General features: G+C 50.0%; 1 protein-coding gene, 1 long non-coding RNA gene and 2 other non-coding genes across 6 annotated transcripts; 3 read left to right on the top strand and 1 right to left on the bottom strand.

Moving 5' to 3' along the window:
- The first annotated feature begins 12,636 nt into the window (after positions 1-12,636).
- Positions 12,637-23,347, top strand: LOC146398279 (uncharacterized). Of its 3 annotated transcripts, none has more exons than XR_014821639.1 (3): positions 12,637-12,700; positions 18,528-21,481; positions 22,070-23,347. It is a non-coding gene; the product is annotated as an uncharacterized LOC146398279 (long non-coding RNA). The 3 variants fall into 3 exon arrangements; XR_014821638.1 differs by having other exon boundaries at positions 18,528-21,495; positions 22,077-23,347; XR_014821637.1 differs by lacking the exon at positions 22,070-23,347 and having other exon boundaries at positions 18,528-21,665.
- On the top strand, positions 12,997-13,072 carry MIR144 (microRNA mir-144). Its single transcript, NR_128419.1, has one exon. It is a non-coding gene; the product is annotated as a microRNA mir-144 (primary transcript).
- Positions 13,158-13,222, top strand: MIR451 (microRNA mir-451). Its single transcript, NR_038598.1, has one exon. It is a non-coding gene; the product is annotated as a microRNA mir-451 (primary transcript).
- On the bottom strand, positions 13,356-19,055 carry ERAL1 (Era like 12S mitochondrial rRNA chaperone 1). The gene is made up of 10 exons (XM_003131792.6): positions 18,747-19,055; positions 16,292-16,419; positions 16,100-16,177; positions 15,645-15,691; positions 15,152-15,213; positions 14,876-14,988; positions 14,542-14,790; positions 14,236-14,385; positions 14,035-14,115; positions 13,356-13,949 (listed from the first exon to the last, which is right to left on the bottom strand). The coding sequence occupies exons 1-10, from the start codon at positions 19,027-19,029 to the stop codon at positions 13,827-13,829; spliced, it is 1,314 nt and encodes a 437-aa protein (XP_003131840.4). The 5' UTR covers positions 19,030-19,055; the 3' UTR covers positions 13,356-13,826.
- Positions 23,348-23,434: the final 87 nt, after the last annotated feature.

The following is a 23,434-nucleotide window of genomic DNA, read 5'->3' as shown; positions in this document are numbered from 1 at the left end:
AGATGGGAGGGGCAGCCAGGTTCACTGCTTCTCTGTGCCCATCCTGAGCCCCCGTCAGTAAAGGAGCCTGTTTCTCAAGACCATGAACTCTAGAGTCAGACTGCTTGGGTTTAAATTCAGGTCTGTTGTTTATTACCCGACTAATCTTAGGCAAGTATCTTCATCTTCCTGGGCTTCAGTATTCGTATTCATTTTACAAATGTAATGCTTCTTATGTGCCAGGAGTTGTCCTAGATGCAAGGGAGATTGCAGTGAACGAAGCAAATCCCTAGAGTTCCTGTTGTGACTCAGCATTAACGAAGCCAACTAGTATCCACGAGGACTCGGGTTTGATCCCTGGCCCTGCTCAGTGGGTTAAGGATCTGGTGTTGCTGAGCTTGGTGTAGGTTGCAGATGTGGCTTGGATCTGGCATTGCTCTGGCCGTGGCATAGGCTGGCAGCTGCAGCTCTGATTAAAAAAAAAAAAAATTAGTTATGTTGAGCATCTTTTCATGTGTCTTTTGGCCAGCTGTATGTCTTCTTTGGAGAAATGTCTATTGGGATTTTCTGCCCATTTTTTTATTGGGTTGTGTTTTTTTTATATTGAGCTGCAGGAGGTGTTTGTATATTTTGGAGATTAAGCCCTTGTCAGCTGCTTCACGTGCAAGTATTTTCGCCCATTCTCTGGGTTGTCTTTTCGTTTTGTTTGTGGTTCCCTTTGCTGTGCAAAAACGTTTAGTTGTTTTTTTTTGGGGGGTTGTCTTTTTTCTAGGGCCGCACCTGCGACATATGGAGGTTCCCAGGGGTCAAATCGGAGCTGTAGCCACCGACCTACACCACAGCCACAGCAAAGCCAGATCCAAGCCGAGTCTGCGACCTAAACCACATCTTACCGCAATGCCGGACTGTTAACCCACTGAGTGAGGCCAGGGATCAAACCCGCAATGTCATGGTTCCTAGTTGGATTCATTAACCGTTGAGCCACTACGGGCACTCCAAAAACGTTTAGGTCTAATTAGGTCACATTTGTTTATTTTTGTTTTTCATTACTCTAGGTGGTGGATCTGAAAAGATTTTTTTCTTTCCTTCCTCTATCTCTCTCTTTTTCTCTCCCTTTCTTTTTTTCTCTCTCTCTTTCTTTGCAATAGCCATCCTAATGGTTGTGAGGTGTATGTAACATTTTAGAAGTAGAGAACAGATGAGTGGCTGCCAGCAGTTGGGAAGAGGGTAGATGTGGTTATAAACATTAGGGTTCCTGGCACTGGAACTGTTTGGTAACTTTACCATGGTGATGGATACATCCAGGTACATAGGTGATAAAATTGTGCAGAGCAATACACATACATAAATGAGCACAAGCAAAACAGGAAATCTGAATAAAACTGGTAAATTGTATCAATGTCACCATTCTGTGATATTTGGCTGTGGTTATATTATTCTGCAGTTTTGCAAAATGTTACCAGTGGAGAAACTGGGCAAAGTATGAAAAGGATCGTTCCATATTATTCCTTACAATTCCATGTGAATCTACAATTGTCTCAATACAAATTGCAGTTAAGGAGGTCCTGTCGTGCCTCAGTGGTTAACGAATCCGACTAGGAACCATGAGGTTGTGGGTTTGATCCCTGGCCTTGCTCAGTGGGTTAAGGATCTGGCATTGCCGTGAGCTGTGGTGTAGCAGCCTTAGAAAAATACAAAAAGACCAAAAAAAAAAAAAATTGCCATTAATACAGGAGTTTCTACTGTGGAGCAACAGGATCAGCAGTGTCTCTGGAGCACTGGGATGCAGGTTCGATCCCTGGCCTGGCACAGTGGATTAAGGAGCTGGCATTGCAGTGAGCTGTGCTGTAGGTCGCAGATGCAGCTCAGGTCTGACGTTGCTGTGGCTGTGGCGTAGACCAGCAGCTGTAGCTCCGATTCGACCCCTAGCCTGGGAACCTCCATATGCCACGGGTATGGCCCTAAAAAGCAAAAACAAAAAAGAAAAAAAAGGAAAAGACAGGAGTAGGGGAAGAAAGGACTGAGAGTCTAGGATTAGCAGAGGCAAACTATTCCATGTAGAATGGCTAAACAACGAGGTCCTACTGTACAATACAGGGAACTATATTCAATAGCCTGTGATAAACCATAATGAAAAGAATACAAAGAAGAATGTATAGAGGTTCCCTGGTGGCTCAGTGGATTAAGGATCTCGTGTTGTCGCTGCTGTGGCTTGGGTCACTGTTGTGCCATAGATTCTGTCCCTGGCCTGGAAACTGCCACATGCCATTGGTGTGGCCAAATAAACTAATTAAATAAAGCTTACTGTTTTTATGAAATTGAATACTATGCAGGAATGAAAATAAAGCAACTACTGATACATACAACAACTTGAGTGAGTCATGCAAACATAATATCTAGCTAAAGATGCCAGGTGTCAAACAGTACGTAGTATATAGTGTATCATTCCATTTTATCACAGTGAAAAAAAGCAGGCAAAGCTAATCTATGGCATTAGAGGTCAGGAGAGGAAGGAGGGAGAAACGGAGGATGTAGGAAGCTCCTGAGATGTGCCCTTTCTTGACCTGGGTGGTTTTTTCATGGGTGTGCTCACGTTTCAATAATTCATTTATGGGTTGTGCATTTTTTAAATAAATGTTGCATGTCAATAAAAAGTAAATTCAGGGGAGTTCCCGTCGTGGTTCAGCGGTTAACAAACCCGACTAGGAACCATGGAGTTGTGGGTTCGATCCCTGGCCTTGCTCAGTGGGTTAAGGATCCGGCGTTGCAGTGAGCTGTGGTGTAGGTTGCAGACTCGGCTTGGATCCCATGTTGTTGTGGCCCTGTTGTAGGCTGGCAGCTACAGCTCAAATTAGATCCCTAGCCTGGGAACCTCCATATGCCACAGGAGTGGCCCTAGAAATGGCCAAAAAAAAAAGTATATAAGTACATTCAGGAGTTCCCGTTGTGGCACAGCAGAAACGACTCCGACTAGGAACCATGATGTTGCATGTTGGACCCCTGGCTTTGCTCAGTGGGATGGATCCAGCATTGCCATGAGCTGTGGTGTAGGTCGAAGACTCAGCTCAGATCCTATGTTGCTGTGGCTGTGGTGTAGGCCGGCAGATGTAGCTCTGATTTGACCCCTAGTCTGGGAACCTCCATATGCTATGTGCAAGGCCCTAAAAAGACAGCCAAAAAAAAAAGTTAACTCAAGAATAAATTGTCTTAAAGTTCCCATTGTGTCTCAGTGATTAATGTATGCGACTAGTATCCGTGAGGACAAAGGTTCAATCCCTGGCCTCGCTCAGTAGGTTAAGGATCTGGCATTGCTGTGAGCTGTGGTGTAGGTTGCAGACGCAGTTCAGATCTTGCATGGCTGTGGCTGTGGCTGTGGTTTAGGCCAACAGCTACAGCTCAATTTTTTTTTTTTTTTTTTTTTTTGTGCTTTTTAGGGCCGCACCCCTGTGGCACAGGGAGGTTCCCAGGCTAGGGGTTGAATCAGAGCTACAGCTGCCGGTCTGTGCCACAGCCACAGCAGGGCCGGATCCTTAACCCACTGAGTGAGGCCAGGGATCCAACCTGCAACCTCATGGTTTCTAGTCGGATTCATTTCTGCTGTGCCATGACGGGAACTCCTGCAGGTCCAATGTCACCCCTAGCCTGGAAACCTCCATATGCTGCGAGTACAGCCCTCAAAAGGCAAAAGACAAAATAACTAACTAAATAAATAAATTGTCTCAATGGTTGTATACATATGTCCAAACTTGCCAAATTTTATATATATTTTTCAATACTTACATTTTATGGTCAATTACACCTCAATAAAATGTTTTTAAAAGTTGAAAAATAGGAGTTCCCGCTGTGGTGCAATGGGATTGGTGATGTCTGGGGGGAGCACTGGGGTGCAGGTTTGATCCCCAGGCTGGTGCAGTGGGTTAAGAATCCATCGTTGCCACAGCTGTGGCTTACTTAGGTGGCCACTATGTCTCAGATCTGATCCCAGGCTATGGAACTCCATTTGCCACCAGGTGGTCAAAAGAAAAAAATAAAGGAATAAACTGCCACCAAGTCTTTTTGGTTGGTCTGGACAAATGAAGCTGCCATTTACTGAAATGGGAAAAATAGTTGGAGAAGCCGATTGGAGGTGGGATCAGGACCTCGGTTATGGATGTTAGGTTTAAGTTGCCTGTTAGAGAAATTCGCAAGTGGGAGATTTCCCAGTTAGTTTAGGGGAGAGGCTTGGCCTGGGCGCAGGGATTCGTGTGTCATCACTGTGTAGAAGTATTTAAAGTCATGCAACACAGTGAGGTCAAAGAAGGAACGAGTGTGAGCGTAAAGAAGCTCAAGGATGGAGTCTCGGGCTGTCTGGGGCCGTCTACAATGAGAGTCGTTACAAGGACCAGATGGCACAGCTCACGTTAGCATCGAGCATGGCGCTCTGTGAGCACTTAGCCTGTGGGAGGAGCTGGTGTTATTTGCTTGGTAGCTGGCTTTATAAAGCCCTTGTGCAGGCTTTCCTTTTTTTCAGATTTTAATTTTATTTGCCGACGGATCAGTAAAGTGATATATATGTGGTACTTCTTGAATCCCTGAGCCAACCCTGTGAAAAGAGCTACTGCCCTCTCTCTCTCATGAAATAAGTGAGGAGCACGGAGGTGGAGAAACTTGCCCAAGGTCACACAGTGTCTGAGCCAGAACCAGGACTGGCGGCCAGACTTCCAGACTCTGAGGCTCCTGCTCTTGTCACTACTTCCTGTTGACTTTCAGAAAAGGGAGGCCCTGGTGGCCGCACTGGGACCAAACTCTGAGATGGCCCTGGTTAACCTTAGTGGCAGGGGCAGCGGACTGGCCAGAGGAGAGGACCAGAGGGGCCTTAGGCAGCGGGCTTACTGAAAGCGGCGTGAAGGATGCCGAAGCAAGCAAGGAAAGGGGCGATGATTGGGGAGGGGGGCATCAGCCCTTATGCTAAAGCCCATGAACTTGGAGTGCGGGGAGCACCTGACCTCTTCCGCAGAGCCTGGAACCAGGCTCAGGAAGGGGAGTGGAGAGGACAGGGCCTTTGTCCATGCCTGTAAAGGCCTGCCCAGGCTGTCCCTCCTCACCTGGTCTGCCATGGATCCAGGATGTGGCAGCCGAGGGCCCAGGTGCAGACTGGGCTCCTTGTGCTTCTGACTCCAGTTTGGGAACTGGGTAGGGGGCCCAGGGCTTACTCCCATTCCCTGCTACGCCCAGTCCCTGGGCCTGAGGGCCCAGCACAGAGGGGGTTAAGAGCCTTGGGACCTTTGCCTGGGGCGGGGTGGGGGCAGGGAACTGTCACAGGAACCTTGTCTGGCCTGATAATCCCGGCTGCCTATCTCTTTCATAACAGCTGTGAAGCGCACAGGTGGTCCTGGCTGGGAGGGAGAGAAGTGAGGGCCTTGCTGATGGCGGGAAGGATTTGAGGAGGGAGGGACACCCAGGCTCCCTGGAGATCTTTTCCCACCTCACAGCTGCCTTCAGGACTGTGCCGGGAGGCTGGGGCGGGCATGGCCTGAGTCTGGACATGGGGGCTGCCGCTGACGGAGAGAGCAGGGACTAGGAGCTGATGAACAGGCTTAGGGAGGTGTGGTTTGCCACGTTTCTAGTTCTGCCTCACTATGAGCCTAGGCAGTGTGCTGCAGGTAGGTGAGTGAGCACACCTGCCCCGCACACACATTCCACACACACATTCCACACACACACACACACACACCGCCGTTCCCCCAGGGAGGATGAGCAGCAAAGCCCGATGCAAAGCCATTTCCTGACCTCCTGTTATATATGAGCCAGGCGCCAGGTTAGAAATTTTCACCTCCTCCATCTCACTTCATCTGTTCAACAATCATGACATAGAGGAGTTCCCATCGTGGCTCAGCAGGTTAAGAACCTGACTAGTATCCATGAGGTTGCAGGTTCAATCCACGGCTCGGATCCCGTGTTGCTGTGGCTGTGGTGTAGGCTGGCAGCTGCAGCTGTGATTCGACCCCCTAGCCTGAGAACTTCCATATGCTGCAGGTGCAGCCCTCAAACAAAAAAGATCATGAAATAGAAGGCATTTTAAGTCCATTTTATGAAAAGGAAGCCAAGGCTTTAAGAGCAGGGCAGGGCCCAGGCCCACTGGGCAGGTTGTGGTGGAGCCCAACCTCTGACAGATCCACAGCTGTGCTTTTTCCTTCCGGCTCTGAGTCAGGCCTGGGCTGGAAGAAAAGCAAGAACTCTAAGGTATGACTCCCGAACCGAGCAGGCTGAGGCTCTGGTTCAAGCCGCAGATGGCCTGTGATTCCAGGTCATGTGAGCTCCGTGCAAGGAGGTCAAAGGAGGGAGAGAGGATTGCAGTCGGGTTGGGGTTGGCCCACAGCAGGTGTGGAAGAGGCTTAAAAAGGGCTGGGACGGGTGGGAGGATCTGAGGAAGCGGAAGCCAAGAGGGAATCCTGCTCGCTCTGGCCAGGGGCTTCCCACACACTCTTTCACTGAGTCTTCCCAAAGTCAGCCCCATTTTAGAGACGAGGAGACCGCAGCACAGAGAGATGAAGCTTGCACTGTGCTCCGAATCACGTCACTGGTAAGTGGCAAAGCTTGGGTCTGATTCCATCCTCTCTGAAAGCTTGGGTTTTATTCCACCCCCTCTGAAACTCTAAAAGGCCCCACAGAGACAGGCAAATCAACCTCATTCACAGCAGCTTTGCAAACAGAGCCTGGGGCCTAGCGTCTAGAGAGCAGAGTTGTAGTTTTGCCTCTTTTCCCGATTACTCTGTGACCCAGGGCCATGAGTTTCCTCCTGGAGTCTCAGTTTCTCGACTATAAAATTGGCATGCTGGAGTGCCTGCTGTGGCACAGTGGGTTAAGAGTCTGATTGCAGGAGTTCCTCTTGTGGCTCAGTGGGAAGGAACCTGACTGGTATCCATGAGGATGTGGGTTCAATCCCTGACCTCACTCAGTGGGTTAAGGATTTGGCATTGCTGAGAGCTGTGGTATAGATTGCAGATGAGGCTCAGATCTGACATTGCTGTGGCTGTGGTATAGGACGGGAGCTGCAGCTCCAATTCGAGTCCTAGCCTGGGAACTTCCCTATGCCACATGTGCAGACCTGAGAAACCAAAAAAAAAAAAAAAAAAAAAAAAAAGAGTCCAATTGCAAGGCTTGGGTCTCTGGAGGTGCGAGTCCAATCCCCAGCCTGGCACAGTAGATTCAAGGATCTGGCTTAGGTTGCAGCTACCGCTGATTCAGTCTCTGGCCTGGGAATTTCCATGTGCCATGGGCACAGCCATGAAAAAATAAAATTAGCACACAGGTATCTTTTGGAGACTGATGGACATTGGCAAAGTCGCCAGGAAATCCACTGCTAGGCCCCTACTGCGTCCGAGTTGCTCGTTTGGTGGAAAGTCATGGAGAGCGTAAGGGAGCGTGTTGAGAACTTGGGCACATGCTGGGCTCTGTCTGTGGGGCCTCTGTTCAGCGTAAAGCTTTCTCTGAGCACCTCCTATGATGAGGCTCATGAAGGGCGTTGGGGCCACAGAGAAGAATCAGACAAGATGCTGCTCGTGGAGTCGTCGAGGACAAATAAAGGATCAGATGACTTCTCACAACGAGCTGAGGAACAGAGCAGGTCCAAGCCTGGATGCAGGGAGCAAGTGCCAGGGAGGGTTGGAGAAGCTTCACAGGCCAGGCGAGAGGAAACCAAGTCAGGAGAGAAGGCAGTCACCTCTCACAAAGCCCTCGCTATCACATGGAGAGTCAGGACAAGCTCAGTCTGCCAGCTTCTCTTTTTCACACCTGTTAAGCTCCTAGAACCACGCTAGGCTCTTGCTTTGGGTCCCCTGTATCTAAAGAAAAACAGGTGAGAATTCCCAGAACTTCTTTTTCCTTTTTTATTATTTTTGGCCTTGCCAGCAGCACGCAGAAATTCCCAGGCAAGGGACTGAACCCGAGCCACAGCAGTGACAACACCAGGTCCTTTAACTCCCTGAGCCACCAGGGAACTCCCCCAGAACTACTACTTCTGTTTTTTTTTTTTTTTCCTTTTTTACGCACCTGAGGCTTATGGAAGTTCCTGTGTCCACAGCCACAACAACGCTGGATCCTTAACCCACAGAATGAGTCCAGGGCTCAAAACTGCATCCTCAGGGACACTATGTCAGGTTCCTAACCCACCAAGCCATAACAGGAACCCCACCGCCCTGAACTTTTTTAAGTAGTTGGCTCAAAGATGAGTTTTTTGTTTTTTTTTTAAAGTTTCCATAGTGGCACAGCAGAAATGAAACCGCCTAGGAACCATGAGGTTGTATGTTGGATCCCTGGCCTCGCTCAGTGGGTTAAGGATCCGGCGTTGCTGTGAGCTGTGGTGTAGGTCGCAGAAGCAGCTCGGATCTTGTGTTGCTGTGGCTGTGGTGTAAGCTGGCGGCTGTAGCTCCGATTCAATCCCTAGCCTGGGAACCTCCATGTGCCACAGGGGTTCGGCCCTAAAAAGACAAAAGACTAAAATAAAATAAAAAACAAGATGAGTTTTGCTGCTGACTGTGCTATGAGTGAGACATTGAATTTTGGGGACTTCCTTTTTTTTTTTTTGTCTTTTTTGTCTTTTGTCTTTTTAGGGCCGCTCCCGTGGCATATGGAGGTTCCCAGGCTAGGGGTCTAATCGGAGCTGTAGCTGCTGGCAACACAAGATCCGAGCCACGTCTGCAACCTACACCACAGCTCACAGCAACACCGGATCCTTAACCCACTGAATGAGGCCAGGGATTGAACCCACAACCTCGTGGTTCCTAGTCAGATTTGTTTCCGCTGCGCCACAATGAGAACTCTGGGGCTTTCTTTTATCTTCATACAAAATTGCCAGCTTGGAGTTCCCGTTATGGCTCATCGGTAACAAACCCAACTAGTATCCATGAAGACATAGGTTCATTCCCTGGAGTCGCTTGGTGGGTTAAGGATCTGGTGCTGCCGTGAGCTGCGGTGTAGGTCACAGACGAGGCTCAAATCTGGCGTTGCTGTGGCTGTGGTGTAGGCCAGCAGCTACAGCTCCGATTTGAACTCTAGCCTGGGAACCTTCATATGCCGTGGGTGCGGCCCTGAAAGAAAAAACAAAACAAAAAAAGACACAAAACTGCCCACTTTATGAAACTTAGTAAAACAACCATGAGGAAATTAAGAGTAATTTTACCAGCTGAGTCCAGTTTTTTGGGTATTGTGTCTATGTGGGCATCATACGTGTGTGCTGTGTATGTGCCTCTGTACCTGTGGGTATCAGCTGCTGCCTTACTATTCCTCACAGGGTCATGGGTTCCCAGGTGCTGAAAGATGGAGGGAAGCCTGAAGCTTTGCACGATACCCTCCCCTTCGCTGGGCCTCAGTTTCCTATAAAAGGAGGGAGTTGTATTCCATGATTTTTTTTTTTTGGCAACACCTGTGCCATGTGGAAGTTCCTGGGCCCGGGATGGAACCCGAGCCACTGCAGTGACAATACCAGATCCTTAACCCTCTGTGCCACCAGGGAACTCCTTGAATCCCACAATTTTTAAGGACTCTTGGCAGATCTGACCATCCTTAATTTCATCACTTGCTGTGTGATTTAAGGATTTCATCCAAAGAAGGCCTAAATAAGAGTCTAAGTTTAAAGTTGCCGTCAGAGTTCCCGTCACGGCTCAGTGGCTAACGAATCCGACTAGGAACCATGAGGTTGCGGGTTCGGTTCCTGCCCTTGCTCAGTGGGTTAAGGATCCGGCGTTGCCGTGAGCCATGGTGTAGGTTGCAGACATAGCTTGGATCCTGCGTTGCTGTGGCCCTGGAATAGGCCAGCAGCTATAGCTCCGATTCGACCCCTAGCCTGGGAACCTCCGTATGCCATGGGAGCAGCCCAAGAAAATGGCAAAAAGACAAAATAAATAAATAAATAAAAATAAAGTTGCCATGTCAGGGATTAGAATTAGACTTTAGAAGGTTAAGGTCCCAGATCAGCCCACCTTGGTCTCAGGAGAGCTGAGAAACTCCTAGTCTGCAGCAAAAACTGTTAGCATACAAGGCTTGGCCCAAGGACCAGGATGTGTCCTCCAGCCCCATGCTGGCCGGGCAAGGGGCAGAGTCTCCCTCTGACGTGCAGAAAGGGAGAAGGCCTCCAATCCTAGCTCCCCTCAGGGCTCTAAGGAGGTGGAAGGATGGCAAAGCAGCCATCCAGGAGATAGCCCTCAGCACAAAGTGTCCTCAGTGGCCCCTGCACGCTCCTGATAAACAGGAGGGCCCCCACCCTGATAGCCCCAAGTCTGCTAATCAGGGTCCCCAGACCACCACACCCAGGCTCAGACTCTCCTCCAGCCACACCCTGATCATAGCTCCCTCCACCCTAGGCCAGGGCCATGGTCCCAAGATCTCTGGCTGGTGGAGATATCTCTCTCCAGCTCCAGGACCCCTGGGTTCTTTCCAGGCTCACCTTTGAACTTGGCCCCCAGGGACTAAGCAAAAACCTAGCCAGTGAATGGCACAAATTTGAAGCCTTTATTCTGGTCAAGGAGCCTGAACTATCTGGGGGATCTCTGAGTAGAAGGGGCCTTGCAGGTTGAGGTCGCAGGACGGGAAAGGGGGGTGCCAGGCAGGCAGGAATAGACAGGGATAATTCCTTACTGGGTTAGAGCACTTGGGTCTCTAAAGGCTTCTCACCCGTTTCTCACTTAATTCTTAAAACTTGGCAAGATACATAGTACCACCAAAGCTCAGAAAAGTGGTACTTTGCCCCCCCACCCCCAGTCACACAACTGGTTCCATATGTGCTGGCCTCCGATCGGGGCCTTTGACCTGAGTTAACACTTGGAAGCATCTTGTGAGGTAGGTGTGCGTGGTGCCCATTTGACCTCCAAGGAAGCAGTTTGTCTGGGGTCAGAGCTGGATGCAGTGGAGTTGGGACTGTCACTCAAGGTCTGTTACCTCTGAAACTGGGTGCTCTCAATGGCCTCCAGCTGCTTTCAAGAGTCTTTGATGAGTTTTCAGATGGTCAACAGGCCTCATCTGTGGCCTTGAGTATGGGCCTGTGGGGAGGAGGGGAGGTAGGAATGGAGCTACTTGAACCCCTTCTGTGGGCCAGCGCCAGCCCTGCCCTGAGTGCTTCCCCGCAGTTAATTACCTCTGCCTCACAGCTTTACCAACCGACTGTTAGGATTCTTGTTGACAAGGGGGCGCGAGCAGGACTGGCCTGAAAGGGCTGCAGCTTTGTCTGCCTCCCCAGGGCAAAGCCTCGCCCCCCGCCATCACACCCAGTTCGGCTCCACGTGGTCTGTAATCCTACACAGTCGTTTCTTTAGTCATTTCTCTGTGGCAAAGCTACGTCGGTGAATAAACCAGGCCCTCTAAATGTGAATAACCAAACAAATAAGTGAGCCCTTAACAGGGGGCGGTTGACCAGCCAGGGAAGACTTCCCTGCAGAGGTGTCACTCAGAGATCTGAAGAGGGAATGAGTTAACGAGGGAGTTCCCATCATGGAGCAGCGGAAACAAATCGGACTAGGAACCATGAGGTTGCAGGTTTGATCCCTAGCCTTGCCCAGTGGGTTGGGGATCCGGTGTTGCCGTGACCTGTGGTGTAGGTCGCTGACTCAGCTTGGATCCTGCATTGCTGTGGCTGTGGTGTAGGCCGGCAGCTGTAGCTCCAATTTGACCCCTAGCCTGGGAATCTCCATATGCTGCAGGTGTGGCCCTAAAAAGCAAAAAAAAAAAAAAAAAAAAAAAAAAAAAAAAAAAAAAGGAGTTAACGAGGCAAGAAAGGAGGGAAGATGATGTCAAACAGAGGGCAGAACATGTGCCAAGGTTCTGTGAGGGCAGGAGGCAAAACACTTCCAAGGACCCAAAAGAAGGTTGGATCTCTCCTCTCCCCATCCTGGCCTCATCTGCCCTTGGAGGAAGCGGGCAGCTGCCTCCCAGCACACAGACCAGATGGTCAAGGAGGGAGGAGCGAAGAGGCAGAAAAGCAGATGCGTCCTGCAGGATGGGGTCCACATAACAGAGGCCCTGCCTTGAGGAGTCTCTACCCCAAGAGTGTCACCTTCCCGGGAGGCAGAGGACCCGGTATGCTAGGCTCTCCCTCTAGGTGCCTTCAGCTCTGAAGGGCTGGCCCTACCCATTCTGACGCTGGCTCCCATGGCAGCTTGCGATTCAGCTGCCTGCAAATCTTCTGGCAGTTGACGCCACCTAGAAGACCTCACCATGGCAGACGTGGCCACGGGACCTGGCCCCCTTCGGTTCAGCCTAAACACAGGCAGGGGCCTGGGGCCGGACATTTAGGTCAGAGTTTGCCCCGAGATCCAGCTGTCCTCCCTGCCTAACGGAGATTGGAACTGACATTCCTGCCACCACCTCCTCCACCAAGGCTGGGACTAGCAATTAGGCCCTGAAGGAGGCACGGGGGGAGGGTGTTTTCCCTCCTCCCAGACCAGGGCCCAGCAGTTGGTTAGGTGACCAGCTTCAAGGGGATGGGAGGGAAGGCATAGCAAGGTCCATAAAAGAGTTTGTGACAAAGGGCCTAAGAGAGAGAAAGGCCAGAGATCTTCAGTCCAAGGAGTCTAGCAGGGAAAGGGTTAATAGGCAGCACCTTCCAGAACCCGGGAAAGTGCCCCACCCAAGGGGAGGGGCTGGCCAGCTGGTGGATTAAAAAGGGAGCTGGTTGAGTGGAGAGGCAGGGACAGGGCCTCCCTGCATCCAGAGGCCTCCTCGGTCTGCAGGTCTGCAGTTCCAGCTGCAGGTAAGTGTCCCCTTCTGGGTCTGTCTGCTTGTTGGTCTGATCAGAGGGAAGCTTTTGCTTCATTTTGCCTTTTGCTTCCTGGCACTGAGTCCCTAAGATCAACAGACTTTGGCTCTGAAGGGCTCTTCGGGTCAGGCCCCTTCAGGCTGCCCTTGACCATGGAACCCAGGAGGGCCTGGCCTGGGAATTGTGGAGCGGGGAGTGGGGAGCCCTGTGTGCCCAGCCCTGACCTGCCCCCAGTGCCTGGCTCTCTGCCACAGTGCTTGCCAAGCCATGCTCCCTGCACCTCCTGCAGGGCCCTGGCTGGGATATCATCATATACTGTAAGTTTGCGATGAGACACTACAGTATAGATGATGTACTAGTCCGGGTGCTCCCAGCTCTGGAGCCTGACGAGAGTAGGGGACGCCGCGAGCCCACACAGCCCTATCCCCGCCTGCCGACCGCCAGGGCACTTGGGGGTGGCGAGCAAACCGTTACCATTACTGAGTTTAGTAATGGTAACGGTTCTCTTGCTGCACCCAGAAAACGTGCCAAGAAGACTGCTCGAGACCGCAGAGCGGACTGCTGAAGGGGGAGACTCCAGCTCAGACAACTGGCGGGGGGCGGGGGGTTTCTCTGTCCTGTTCTAAAGAAATAAAGATAAAGGCTAGGATGCTTGTCTTTTAACTTTATTAGAGAGGGCTGGGTGGGCGGCACGATCTCACTTGGGACACATGGGTCCTCACACAGCTGCGAGGTGCAGGAACTAAGGGGAGAGGGGAAGGATCTCCTCAGCTAACAACCGGCACCCTGGGAGAAACCAGCCCAGTGCCAGGCAGGAGCGGTGCCACAGCGCTCCTGCCCCCACACCAAAGGGCCAGCTTCTAAGACCTTAGCAGCTCTAGCCCCAGGGAGTGGAACCACCTGGCAACCGAGCTAAGGTGGGTTCCTTCCCCCAACAGGCAGCACAGCTGGGCAGGTGCTGTGCGGACTCGGCCAGGCCAGGCCAGCAGTTAGCCAGTCAGCCAGCGACCAAGACCCTCCCCAGACCCTGTGGGCCCGGGTCGGGGGCAGTTCTGGTCTGGTCCGCGGCTCCCGCCAGCATCTTGGGCAGGGACACTTCAGGAAAGACAGCAGACGGTGGTCACTTGAGGAGTTTCACAGACAGGCGGAGCTGAACCTCACAGAGGAAGATGTCCATGAGGTCTTGGCCCACCTCCTGTGCAATCTGGGAGATCAAGTGCCCCTTTGGACCGATCAGGAGCCTCTGGGGATGGATAAAGAGGGACGTGAGCCTGCTCCCAGGGCTCGCAGGAAGGCTTGGCCCCTCCTCCTAGCTTGGCCCTGCTTACCATATGAGATTCCTTGGGCACCAGAAGCTTTTGTTCAATCACCAGCTGCCCGCTTGGCCCTTCCTCCCACATCATCGTCTTCTGCACAGGGAGACAGTGGGACTGGTCAGGCAGGCCACTATCGCACCTCTTTGGGACCCACTGTCCCGCTCTAGGTGTGTGCCTGGTGGCGAGCCCACAGCCCCCTCACTGGGCCTGCACCTGCTGCACTCCATAGGGCACCTCCTGGGGCAGGTACTCTAGCAGCTTCTCTCGGACAATGTTGGCGCAGATCTCCTGAGGCGTCTGGCTGGTGAGAACTCCACTGTGGAACTCCCAGGGCCCGGGCCGGGCCTGTGCCAGGAGGTATTGCTAAGGGCACAGAGGGAGTAGGTGGGCATCTCAGTCCCAAGCAGGACTCCTCAGTCCCAAGCAGGACTCCCCAGTCCCTCACTTCCAGGAGGAACACTGAGGCTTGTCTTTACATGGTGGAGACCAAGGGCCAGGCTACGGTCAAGGCTAACTGACCTTTAGTATTTTCACATCCTCCTGGCTTAGAGCGGACAACATGAAGATCTCCTGGAAGTGGGGCCAGCCAGTCCTCTGAGGGTCTCCCACAGACTCTGTGTCTGGGCCCTTAGCAGCTGGGCCGGGGCGACGAGCATCCCGCTGTGAGCGCAAGGCCTGCCTCACCGTGAGCTTCTTGCCGTTGACCACGCCTTCGGTGAGGGCTGCCGTGAGCTCCAGGAGAACTGACTTCTGCTTCAGGCGATCCACCTGGGGGTGGGGGGTGGGCCGGGGACTGTGGTCAGCAAGATGGGGGCCTTGAAGGAGACCCCTTCCTCAGGTAGGTGGTGCTCACCTTGTTCATGACAAGGATGCTGGGCACTTGGGAGAACTGGGTCAAGCACTGGAGCACCTGCGGGCTGAGCTGGTTCCGAGTCCACTGGTCCGAGACATCCACAAGAACCACAACTGGAAGATGGGTGGCAGGGGGAGGCAAAGAGATGCCCACTCTTTCCCCATTCCCCCAAATTTCCAGGGTATGGGCTCTGGCCAACCCCACCCCCCAAAACTACCAGGAATGAGAGACCATGACCATGTAAACTGGGCTTCAGATGCCCATCCCGAGCCTAACCCAGATCAGCAGATTCCATGCTCTTCCACGGATCTTCCAACAAAGAGGGCTCCAAATGATGCCTAAGGGACAGATGCGTGTCGGTCAGGAGGGTCTTTTTCCTTCTCTCTCTCTTTTTATTGAAGTACAGTTGATTTACAATGCACCAGGTGTACAACAAAGTGATTAAGTTATACATATATATGTTTCTTCAGATTCTTTTCCAATTATAGGTTATTAAAAGATATTGAATATAGTTTCTTATGCTAAAGAATAGGTCCTCGTTGTTCATCTATTTCATAGATAGAAGTGCGTTTTATATGCAGCAGTAGCGGTATAATCCCAAATTCCTATTTTACTCCTTTCCCCCCACCCCAAGCAAGGGTCTTATGACTGATGCTCTCCAAAGGATGGATGGGGTGTGAAAAGAGGGGTTTCCAGCCTCTAGAAGGGACTCTTCCCCACCCCCTCCTCAACACCTTCCCCCTACCACCCCGTTTCCACAGCTATTTACCTTTTCTGTTTAGCAGGGCTGATGAGGCCAGGAGTATCAAGTAGAATCTAAAATCAGGAAAGAGAGATTCCCCCACCCCAGAGGAAAGATTATGACTGAGAAGCAAAAGGCCACCCACCTTTGATGTCAGGAGCCTGCCCCCACTTTTTGGCCAAGCTAACTTTGGATTTTTACCCTCCAGCTTGTTTTAACTCTAGACGGGATTTAGGAGGAAGAGGATGACTGTGAATACTTGGAAGATTAGGAAGTGGTAAAGAGGCAATGAGACTTTTCTGAGTAGATGCCAGAGAGGGAAGGCAGAGGGAAATACATCAGGCTTAAAGGAAGAGGAGACCCCCTCTTCCCCCAGAGAAGTGAGTCTAAACATAATAATTTTCTTCAGGTCTAACAGGAAGGGAGACCCTTTTAGCTTGGCTCTCTGTCCTGTTTGCTGGACGTCCATTGCAAGTACCCACCACCTGGGCCTCTTTCTCTGTGATGACCCCCAGAGCTTGGCTGCGAGTGGTGTGCACCTTCTTGGAGACAGGGAACACCTGCCAGGAACAAAGAAGTCCCAAGTGAGGTTCCCAGATCCCTCTAGAACAATCCACGAAGGCACAGTAAGAAGGGGGAAACAAAAAAGGAAGGGGGCCAAGGACGTAACATACTTTTCGGCCCAGCAGCTTGTTGGAGAGTGTTGACTTCCCTGCATTTGGGGCACCCAGGATGACTACTCGTAGGACCCGGGGGTTCTCAGGCATGTCAGGGCGGTGGACCAAGAGGAGATCCTGCTCATCTGTAGGTGGGGATGGGAGGGGAGTGAGAGGTAGTGCAATCTGGATCCCCTGTCAGGTACCCAGTCCTACTTATCCACAAAGAGAGTATGGGTACAAGATTAGTGAACCAGGTTGAAGCCAAGATCTGGCTTTGAGATTCAGATTGTCCATTAGTTTATTGCCTTTATGAAGTTATCTGCCTTCGGAGGTCCTGTCGTGGCTCTGTGGTAACGAATCCGACTAGCATCCATGAGGATGTGGGTTTGATCCCCCGCCTTGCTCAGTGGATTGGGGAATCTGGTATTGCTGTGAGCTGTGGTTTAGGTCGAAGATGCAGTTCGGATCCTGAGCTGCTGTGGCTGTGGCTTAGGCTGGCAGCTGTAGCTACAATTTGACCCCTGGCCTGGAAACTTTCATATGCTGCAGGTGCGGCCCTAAAAAAAAAAAAAAAAAAAAAAAAAGTTATCTACCCTCTCTAAGCCCCTTAATCTTCTCATATGTGAAACAGAAATGATATTAACAGTACCCACTTACTGTACAACCTTTTGACAACTGGTAATTGTGTAAAACTACACAAAACAATGCCTGGCACTTAATATTCAATAACCTTTTGGAATTGTATTGTGTAGCTATGCCCAGTAAATGTATGCACGTGTGACAGTACAGCTATACCAGATGAAGCCAGAAATCCCTCCAGCTCTATCTCAACCTACTAAGGATGCTATGAAGGCTCTGCAAGCTTTCTCACTCTTTCTGTACTCATTCATTTTCTCTTTTTTTTCTTTTTTCACTTTTTAGGGCCTCACCCACGGCATATGGAAGTTTCCATACTAGGGGTCGAATCGGAGCTGTAGCTGCCAACCTATGCCACAATCACAGCAACATGGGATCCGAGCTGTGTCTGTGACCTATACCACAGCTCAAAGCAACACCAGATCCTTAACCCACTTAACGAGGCCAGGGATCGGAACCTGCCACCTCATGGTTCCTAGTCAGATTCATTTCTGCTGTGCCATTTTTGCTTTATTTTTTTTTTTTTGTCTTTTTGTCTTTTGTTGTTGTTGTTGTTGCTGTTTCTTGGGCCGCTCCCACAGCATATGGAGGTTCCCAGGCTAGGGGTTGAATCGGAGCTGTAGCCACCGGCCTACGCCAGAGCCACAGCAACGCGGGATCCGAGCTGCGTCTGCAACCTACACCACAGCTCACGGCAACGCTGGATCGTCAACCCACTGAGCAAGGGCAGGGACCGAACCCGCAACCTCATGGTTCCTAGTCGGATTCGTTAACCACTGCGCCACGACGGGAACTCCCCATTTTTGCTTTTTAGAGTCAAACTTCAGGCATATGGAAGTTCCCAGGCTAGGGATCACAAATCACAGCTACAGCTGCCAGCCTACACCACAGCCACAGCAACAAGGGATCCAAGCCACGTCTGCCACCTACACCACAGCTCACGGCAATGCTGGTTCCTTAACCCACTGAGTGAGGCCAGGGATCAAACCCACATCCTCATGGATACTAGACACATTCATTTCCGTTGTGCCACAGTGGAAACTCCATGTATTTACTCCTTATGACATCGCAATGCAATTACCAGTTTTGGTGCCCAGCCTCCCTACCAGACGCTAGCCTATGCTACCCTGAATAGAGGATGCAATTTCCAGGTACACAGTTGACCCTTGAACAATATGGATTTGAACTGCGCTGGTCCGTTTATATGCTTTTTTTTTTTTTTTTTTGACTAAATGTGTACTACACGATCTACGGTTGGTTGAATCCTTGGGAATCCTAGAAACAGAGGAACTACATATATAGAAAGCCAACTATAAGTTATAGGAGGATCTTCCGTAGCGCACGTTCAGCACCCCTAATACCCCCTACTCCCTGTTGTTCAGGGTCTTGACAAGTAGATGAGAGCATTTATTGGGTCGCGTCTGCTCCACTGTGGCTCTTTAATCTGCTGCTCTTGTGAGCCTCTGTGGTTGTGACCACATCAGTTCCCTCTGGCTTGAAAACTCCTAGAACCTAGTACCTCTCTCCTGTGAGACCTTCCACTTCTCACCTTTCGCTCTCGGGCCCTCAAAATCATTTTCTCTTCCTTCCTTTTTTTTTCGGTTTTGGCGTGCAGCTTGATGTGGGATCTCACTTCCCAAACTAGGGACTGAACCTGAACGCAGCGGTGTGAAAGCGCCGAATCCTAACCACTAGACCACCAGTGAACTCCCAAGATCGTTTCCTACAACACAGGGCCAAAGATGCTATGCCCAGAGCTGAAGGGTTGCCAGGACGTGGGACTTTCGGTGCTAAAACCGTCACGGACGCGTACAAATCTGTCTGAGCCCTTTACCTCTGTGCATGGACACGGCGGGGACGTGAAAAGTCAACGAACTATCGGGCTGAGAGAGTCCGAGGAAGCAGTCCAAGGCTGAGCTGTGGCCATTAGGGCGAGAAGCCGAGGCTAGGCGGGGACCAGAGAAAGCCTGGCTCGCGACACAGGAAATGCACCTCCGCTGACTGCCCAAGAGCGAGGGGAGCCGGGCCGCGCACTCTCTCGCAGCCTCTGGGCCCCGCGTCCAGACCCCTAAGACGGTCCGAAGGAGCGCAATCCCTTGCCAGCCGGGGGCAGCCATGGCAGCCGCAAGGCACTGCGGGAACTGGCCGGGAACGCACTTCCAATTGGACAGAGAGATGGAGAAGCGAGCGAGCAGGAGAGAGCTAGACCGGCCCAAACAGAGCGGAGGCACATGGGACGTTGGGGCTGAGCTGGAGGAGGGGCCCCTCTGGAGCCTCTCCCAGGCTAAGGAAAGGGGAAAATGTGTATTTAGGGTTTGTGTGAGCGTGACGATCGTTTTGGATTCCAGTGCACATCGTATTTTTTGCTCCTCCTGCCAAAGTTTTGTAAAAGGTCCTTCTTACCCTAACTCGTGAAAGCCTACATCTCCCATGAGGCCACGCGGCGAAATCGTTCTTTCTTAGCGCCAGACTTCACTCAGCAGGAGAAACTCGCAAGTCGAAGGAGGGATGATCCGGGGCGTGGGAGCGTCAGGTCTTTTTAGTCCTCTCCAGCCCCGGGTTTGCGGAATCCCCTCCTAGTGCGCCTCTGGCTTAGTTTAGCGTCGGCAGCGGCCTCCGGCAATCTGTACAGTTCCTTTATGGGAGAATCCATGTAAGGAGTTGTCCGTGGGTAGGTATTCTGATAGGCAGCAGACCCGAATTTCCCTCCTGAAAACCTCGGCTACTCTCTCCTCTCTGAGACCATTCCTTTCTGGAGAAAAACCTAAGGGTCTGCAAAGAGAGAAAAAGCTACTTAGTCACCTAGCGTCTCCCCGACTGCCTTAGCGGCCTGAGGAACCTCTTACATCTTGGCCGTTTTGTCGCCTTGAGCCCTCTCTTCATACTTTGAAACCTCAATCAGACTCTTGGAATTGAGAGAGAACTCTTGCAGGGATTGGAGGTGCTGAGGATACAACAGTGAACTAAATGGACAAAAATTTCCAGCACGGGACTTTTATCCTGGTGTTTGTGTGTGTGTGTGTGTGTATGTAACAGAGACATACATTAGTTACATTAGTGACCTAAAAGGAGCAGTTTAAGTAGAATGGTAGAATGGTCTGGGTGAAAGCCTAAATGGAGTGGATTTAAGAGAAAATGAAAGAGTAATTGAGTTCCCCTCGTGGCTCAAGAGGTAACTATCCTGACTAGTATCCATGAGAAGGCTGGTTCGATCCCTAGCCTCACTCGGTGGGTTAAGGATCTGTGTTGCAGTGAGCTATGGTGTAGGTCACAGAGGTGGCTTGGATCCTGCCAGGAACTGAAGGCAGCCAGAGTATGTATACAACTCTTACTAGGGGAGCAGAGCAAAAAGGAGTGGTAATACAAGAGGGAAGAGGGTGGGATTTTCTTTTCTTTCTTTTTTTTTTCTCATTTTTTGCTTTTTATGTCCGCACTGGGGCAGCATACGTAGTTTCCCAGGCTAGAGGTCTAATCGGAGCTACAGCTGCTGGCCTACACCACAGCCACAGCAACACCAGATCCGAGCCTCATCTGTGATCTACACCACAGCTCATGGCAATGTGAGTTACTTAACCCACTGAGGGAGGCCAGCGATCGAACCTGCAACCTCATGGTTCCTAGTCGGATCTGTTTCCACTGTGCCACAACAGGAACTTCTCTCTCTTTTTTTCTAATGGGAAGTTTTTGTTTGCTCATGGCAGTGACCAAGTGGAGAGGAAAAAATTGATGATATAGGACAGAGAGGGGAGAATTGTTGGAGAATGGCAGGAACCAACTGGCTGGGCTGTTGTTGAAAGAGTGGAGGGTGAATGTCTAGAAAGGGTCTGAGTGACACAGGATTGACAGAGCCTGGGCTGCCAAATGCACTGATGGTTTGCAAATGATGTCAGGCGCCAGCTTTCAGGCTGCCTGCTCTGTTAGTAGAAGAAACAACTGTTTTGGAACAAGATATTCCGGATGTTCTTCTGGCATATGGGTGTCCACAAAACAAGATTTTACTAAATACAGGACAGCCAATGATGAGAAAAATATGAATCTTCTTTCATGAACAGTTAGGTGAAATGTATTTCTTTCTTTTATTAGGGTAACACCCAGGCATATGGAAGTTCCCAGGCTAGGAGTCAAATCGGAGCTGCATCTTCAACCTATGCCGCAGCTCACATGCAACACTGGATCCTTAACCCGCTGAGCAAGACCAGGGATCGAACCCTGCATGCTTATGGATAGTAGTCAGATTCTTAACCCAATGAGCCACAACAGGAACTACCATTAAATGCCATTTCACCTGCAGTTAAAGTGAAAGGGAATTTCACATTAAACAGTAGTTGAAGAGATTAATTACATAAATGCAAAATCACCCAAAAAAGACACTAAGTACAACACTGCTGGCAACAGATAACACTAGAAGAATCTCAGGGATGACACAAAAACTTAAGGGAAATGAGTCAGAGTGCTTTGTTAATTCACTTCTTTCCCAGGGATTTTCCCTCAAAGGAGATTGTGGGGGAATTTTGTATTTTATGAGATTAGGAGAGGCTAATGAAATGAAACAGAGTGACTGGGTCCATAGCTCAGCTTGCCAGGTGTAGGCCAGCAGCTGCAGCTACAATTTGACCCCTAGCCTAGGAACTTCCCTATACCGCAGCTGTGGCCTTTTTAAAAAAGGAAAAAAATAATGTAAAATGAAATAAATTCTCCAAGTGTCAGTTTCCTCATCTGTAAAATGAAGATGATAATAAACATATCTATATAATATATGTTCATTTGGATCTAGGGTTTAGGATAGTGTAAGCTTTTAGTAAATGTTCCCATCATTTTTTTTTTTTTTAAATGGTCACTCCCATGGCCTTTGGAAGTTCCCTGGTCAGGGATTGAATCCCAGCTGACCTATGCTGCAGCTGGGGCAACACCAGATCCTTTAACACTGCCTGGTGCGGATCGAACCCACACTTCTGTAGCGACCTGAGCCTCTGCAGTTGGATTCTTAATCCACTGTGCCACAGCGGGAACTCCTTTTATTTTTAAAATTGATATATTTTTTAATTTAATTGATTTTTATTTATTATGTATTTTTATTTTATTTTATCTTATTTTATTTTAGGGATGCACCTGTGGCATATGGAAGTTCCCAGACTAGGGGTCGAATCAGAGCTGTAGCTGCTAGCCTACACCACAGCCATAGAAACACAGGATCTGAGCTGCGGCTGTGACCTACATCACAGCTCACGGCAATTCCAGGTCCTTAACCCACTGAGTGAGGCCAGGGATTGAACCTGCATCCTCACGGACACTAGTCGGGTTGGTTAACTGCTTAGCCATGACAGGAACTCCCATCATTTAATTTTATGATGCTTTCTATCTTCCATCTAAAAAGCAAAAACTAAAACTTTCCCGACCCCAAGTCCTCTTCCAATAGATGTCACCTATCTTTCTCACTAAAATGTGCAGTGAAGATGGTGGAGAGAAGCAGATGGATTCCAGAGATTTAAGGAGATAGAATTTGAAGGAGATGCCACTTAAAATCCTCCAATGGCTTCCTATGACAATTAGATCAATCTTGGAGTTCCCCTGGTGGCTCAGTGGGTTAAGGATCTGGCATTGTTACTGCTGTGGCTCTGGTTACTGCTGGGGCTTGGGTTTGATCCCTGACCCAGAAATTTCCACATGTCTGGGTGTGGCGAAAAAAGAAAAAAAAGACAACTAGATTAATCTTAAGTCCTTGAATGTATTGAGCCCTGTTTATTTCTACTCTCAAGGCTTCAAGCACACCAGCTTTCTATCTCTTGAATATACCAAGCTGTGATCCTACTTCCGTGCGTGAAATGCTGTAAGAGACTGCACATTCCTCAGGGTCTTACCAACTTCCTGATGGCCTCAACCTAACCAAGTAACTCCCTTGCTTCACTGCCCTCAGGATAAAGTGTAAACTAATTAATGTGGCTCCAGCTTACTTTGCCAGTCTCCTCTCGTCACTCATCTTTTTCAGCTCAATTGAATTTTTTTTTTCAGTCCTCCGGTTGCCTGCTATTCTCACCCACCTCCAGGTCTTTCCAGAGGCTCTTCCTTCCATGACTGGTTTTCTCTTAGGACCCCTTTTCCTCCTGTAACAAAGCAGTGTACAATATAGTGATTGAGCATACAAGGATATTGAGCCAGATGTCCTGGGTATGGTTCTCAGCCCCATTATTTACACTGTGACCCAGGGCAAGTAACTTCTCTTTACTTCAGTTTCCTCATCTATGAAACAGGAATAAGGATTGTTATGTTATAAAATAGGACTGTTATGATTAAAAGAATTTATATGTGTAAAGTGTTTAGAACAGAGCTGGGCACATTGTAAATGATAGGTGCTGGCTGTTGCTATTGTATGTCCTCTACTAGACTATAAGTTCTATGAATTGTTCAGTGAGTGAATAAATTACATCTTTCTTTGGACTGGCTCTCCCTTGGTGTTGACATGGTTGCAGCAGTTCCAGATACTGTATCTTCTTACATACTGTGTTAGTGGGAAAGAGCAACAGA

Source organism: Sus scrofa, chromosome 12, assembly GCF_054392235.1.
Source record: "Sus scrofa isolate SSC_HxYL_T2T_F1_AM1 chromosome 12, Sscrofa_HxYL_maternal_Yorkshire_Landrace_v2.0, whole genome shotgun sequence".
In the NCBI taxonomy this organism is placed as follows: Eukaryota; Metazoa; Chordata; class Mammalia; order Artiodactyla; family Suidae; genus Sus; species Sus scrofa.
This window is presented reverse-complemented; position numbering and strand designations above follow the sequence as displayed.

Excerpts from the sequence above, each read along its gene's own strand:
- ERAL1 (XM_003131792.6), bottom strand. The coding sequence starts at position 19,029 with ATGGCTGCCCCCGGCTGGCAAGGGATTGCGCTCCTTCGGACCGTCTTA. Across the intron at positions 16,420-18,746 it reads CGCCGTGTCCATGCACAGAG|ATGAGCAGGATCTCCTCTTG; the intron begins GTAAAGGGCTCA and ends CCCCACCTACAG. Across the intron at positions 16,178-16,291 it reads ACAAGCTGCTGGGCCGAAAA|GTGTTCCCTGTCTCCAAGAA; the intron begins GTATGTTACGTC and ends TGTTCCTGGCAG.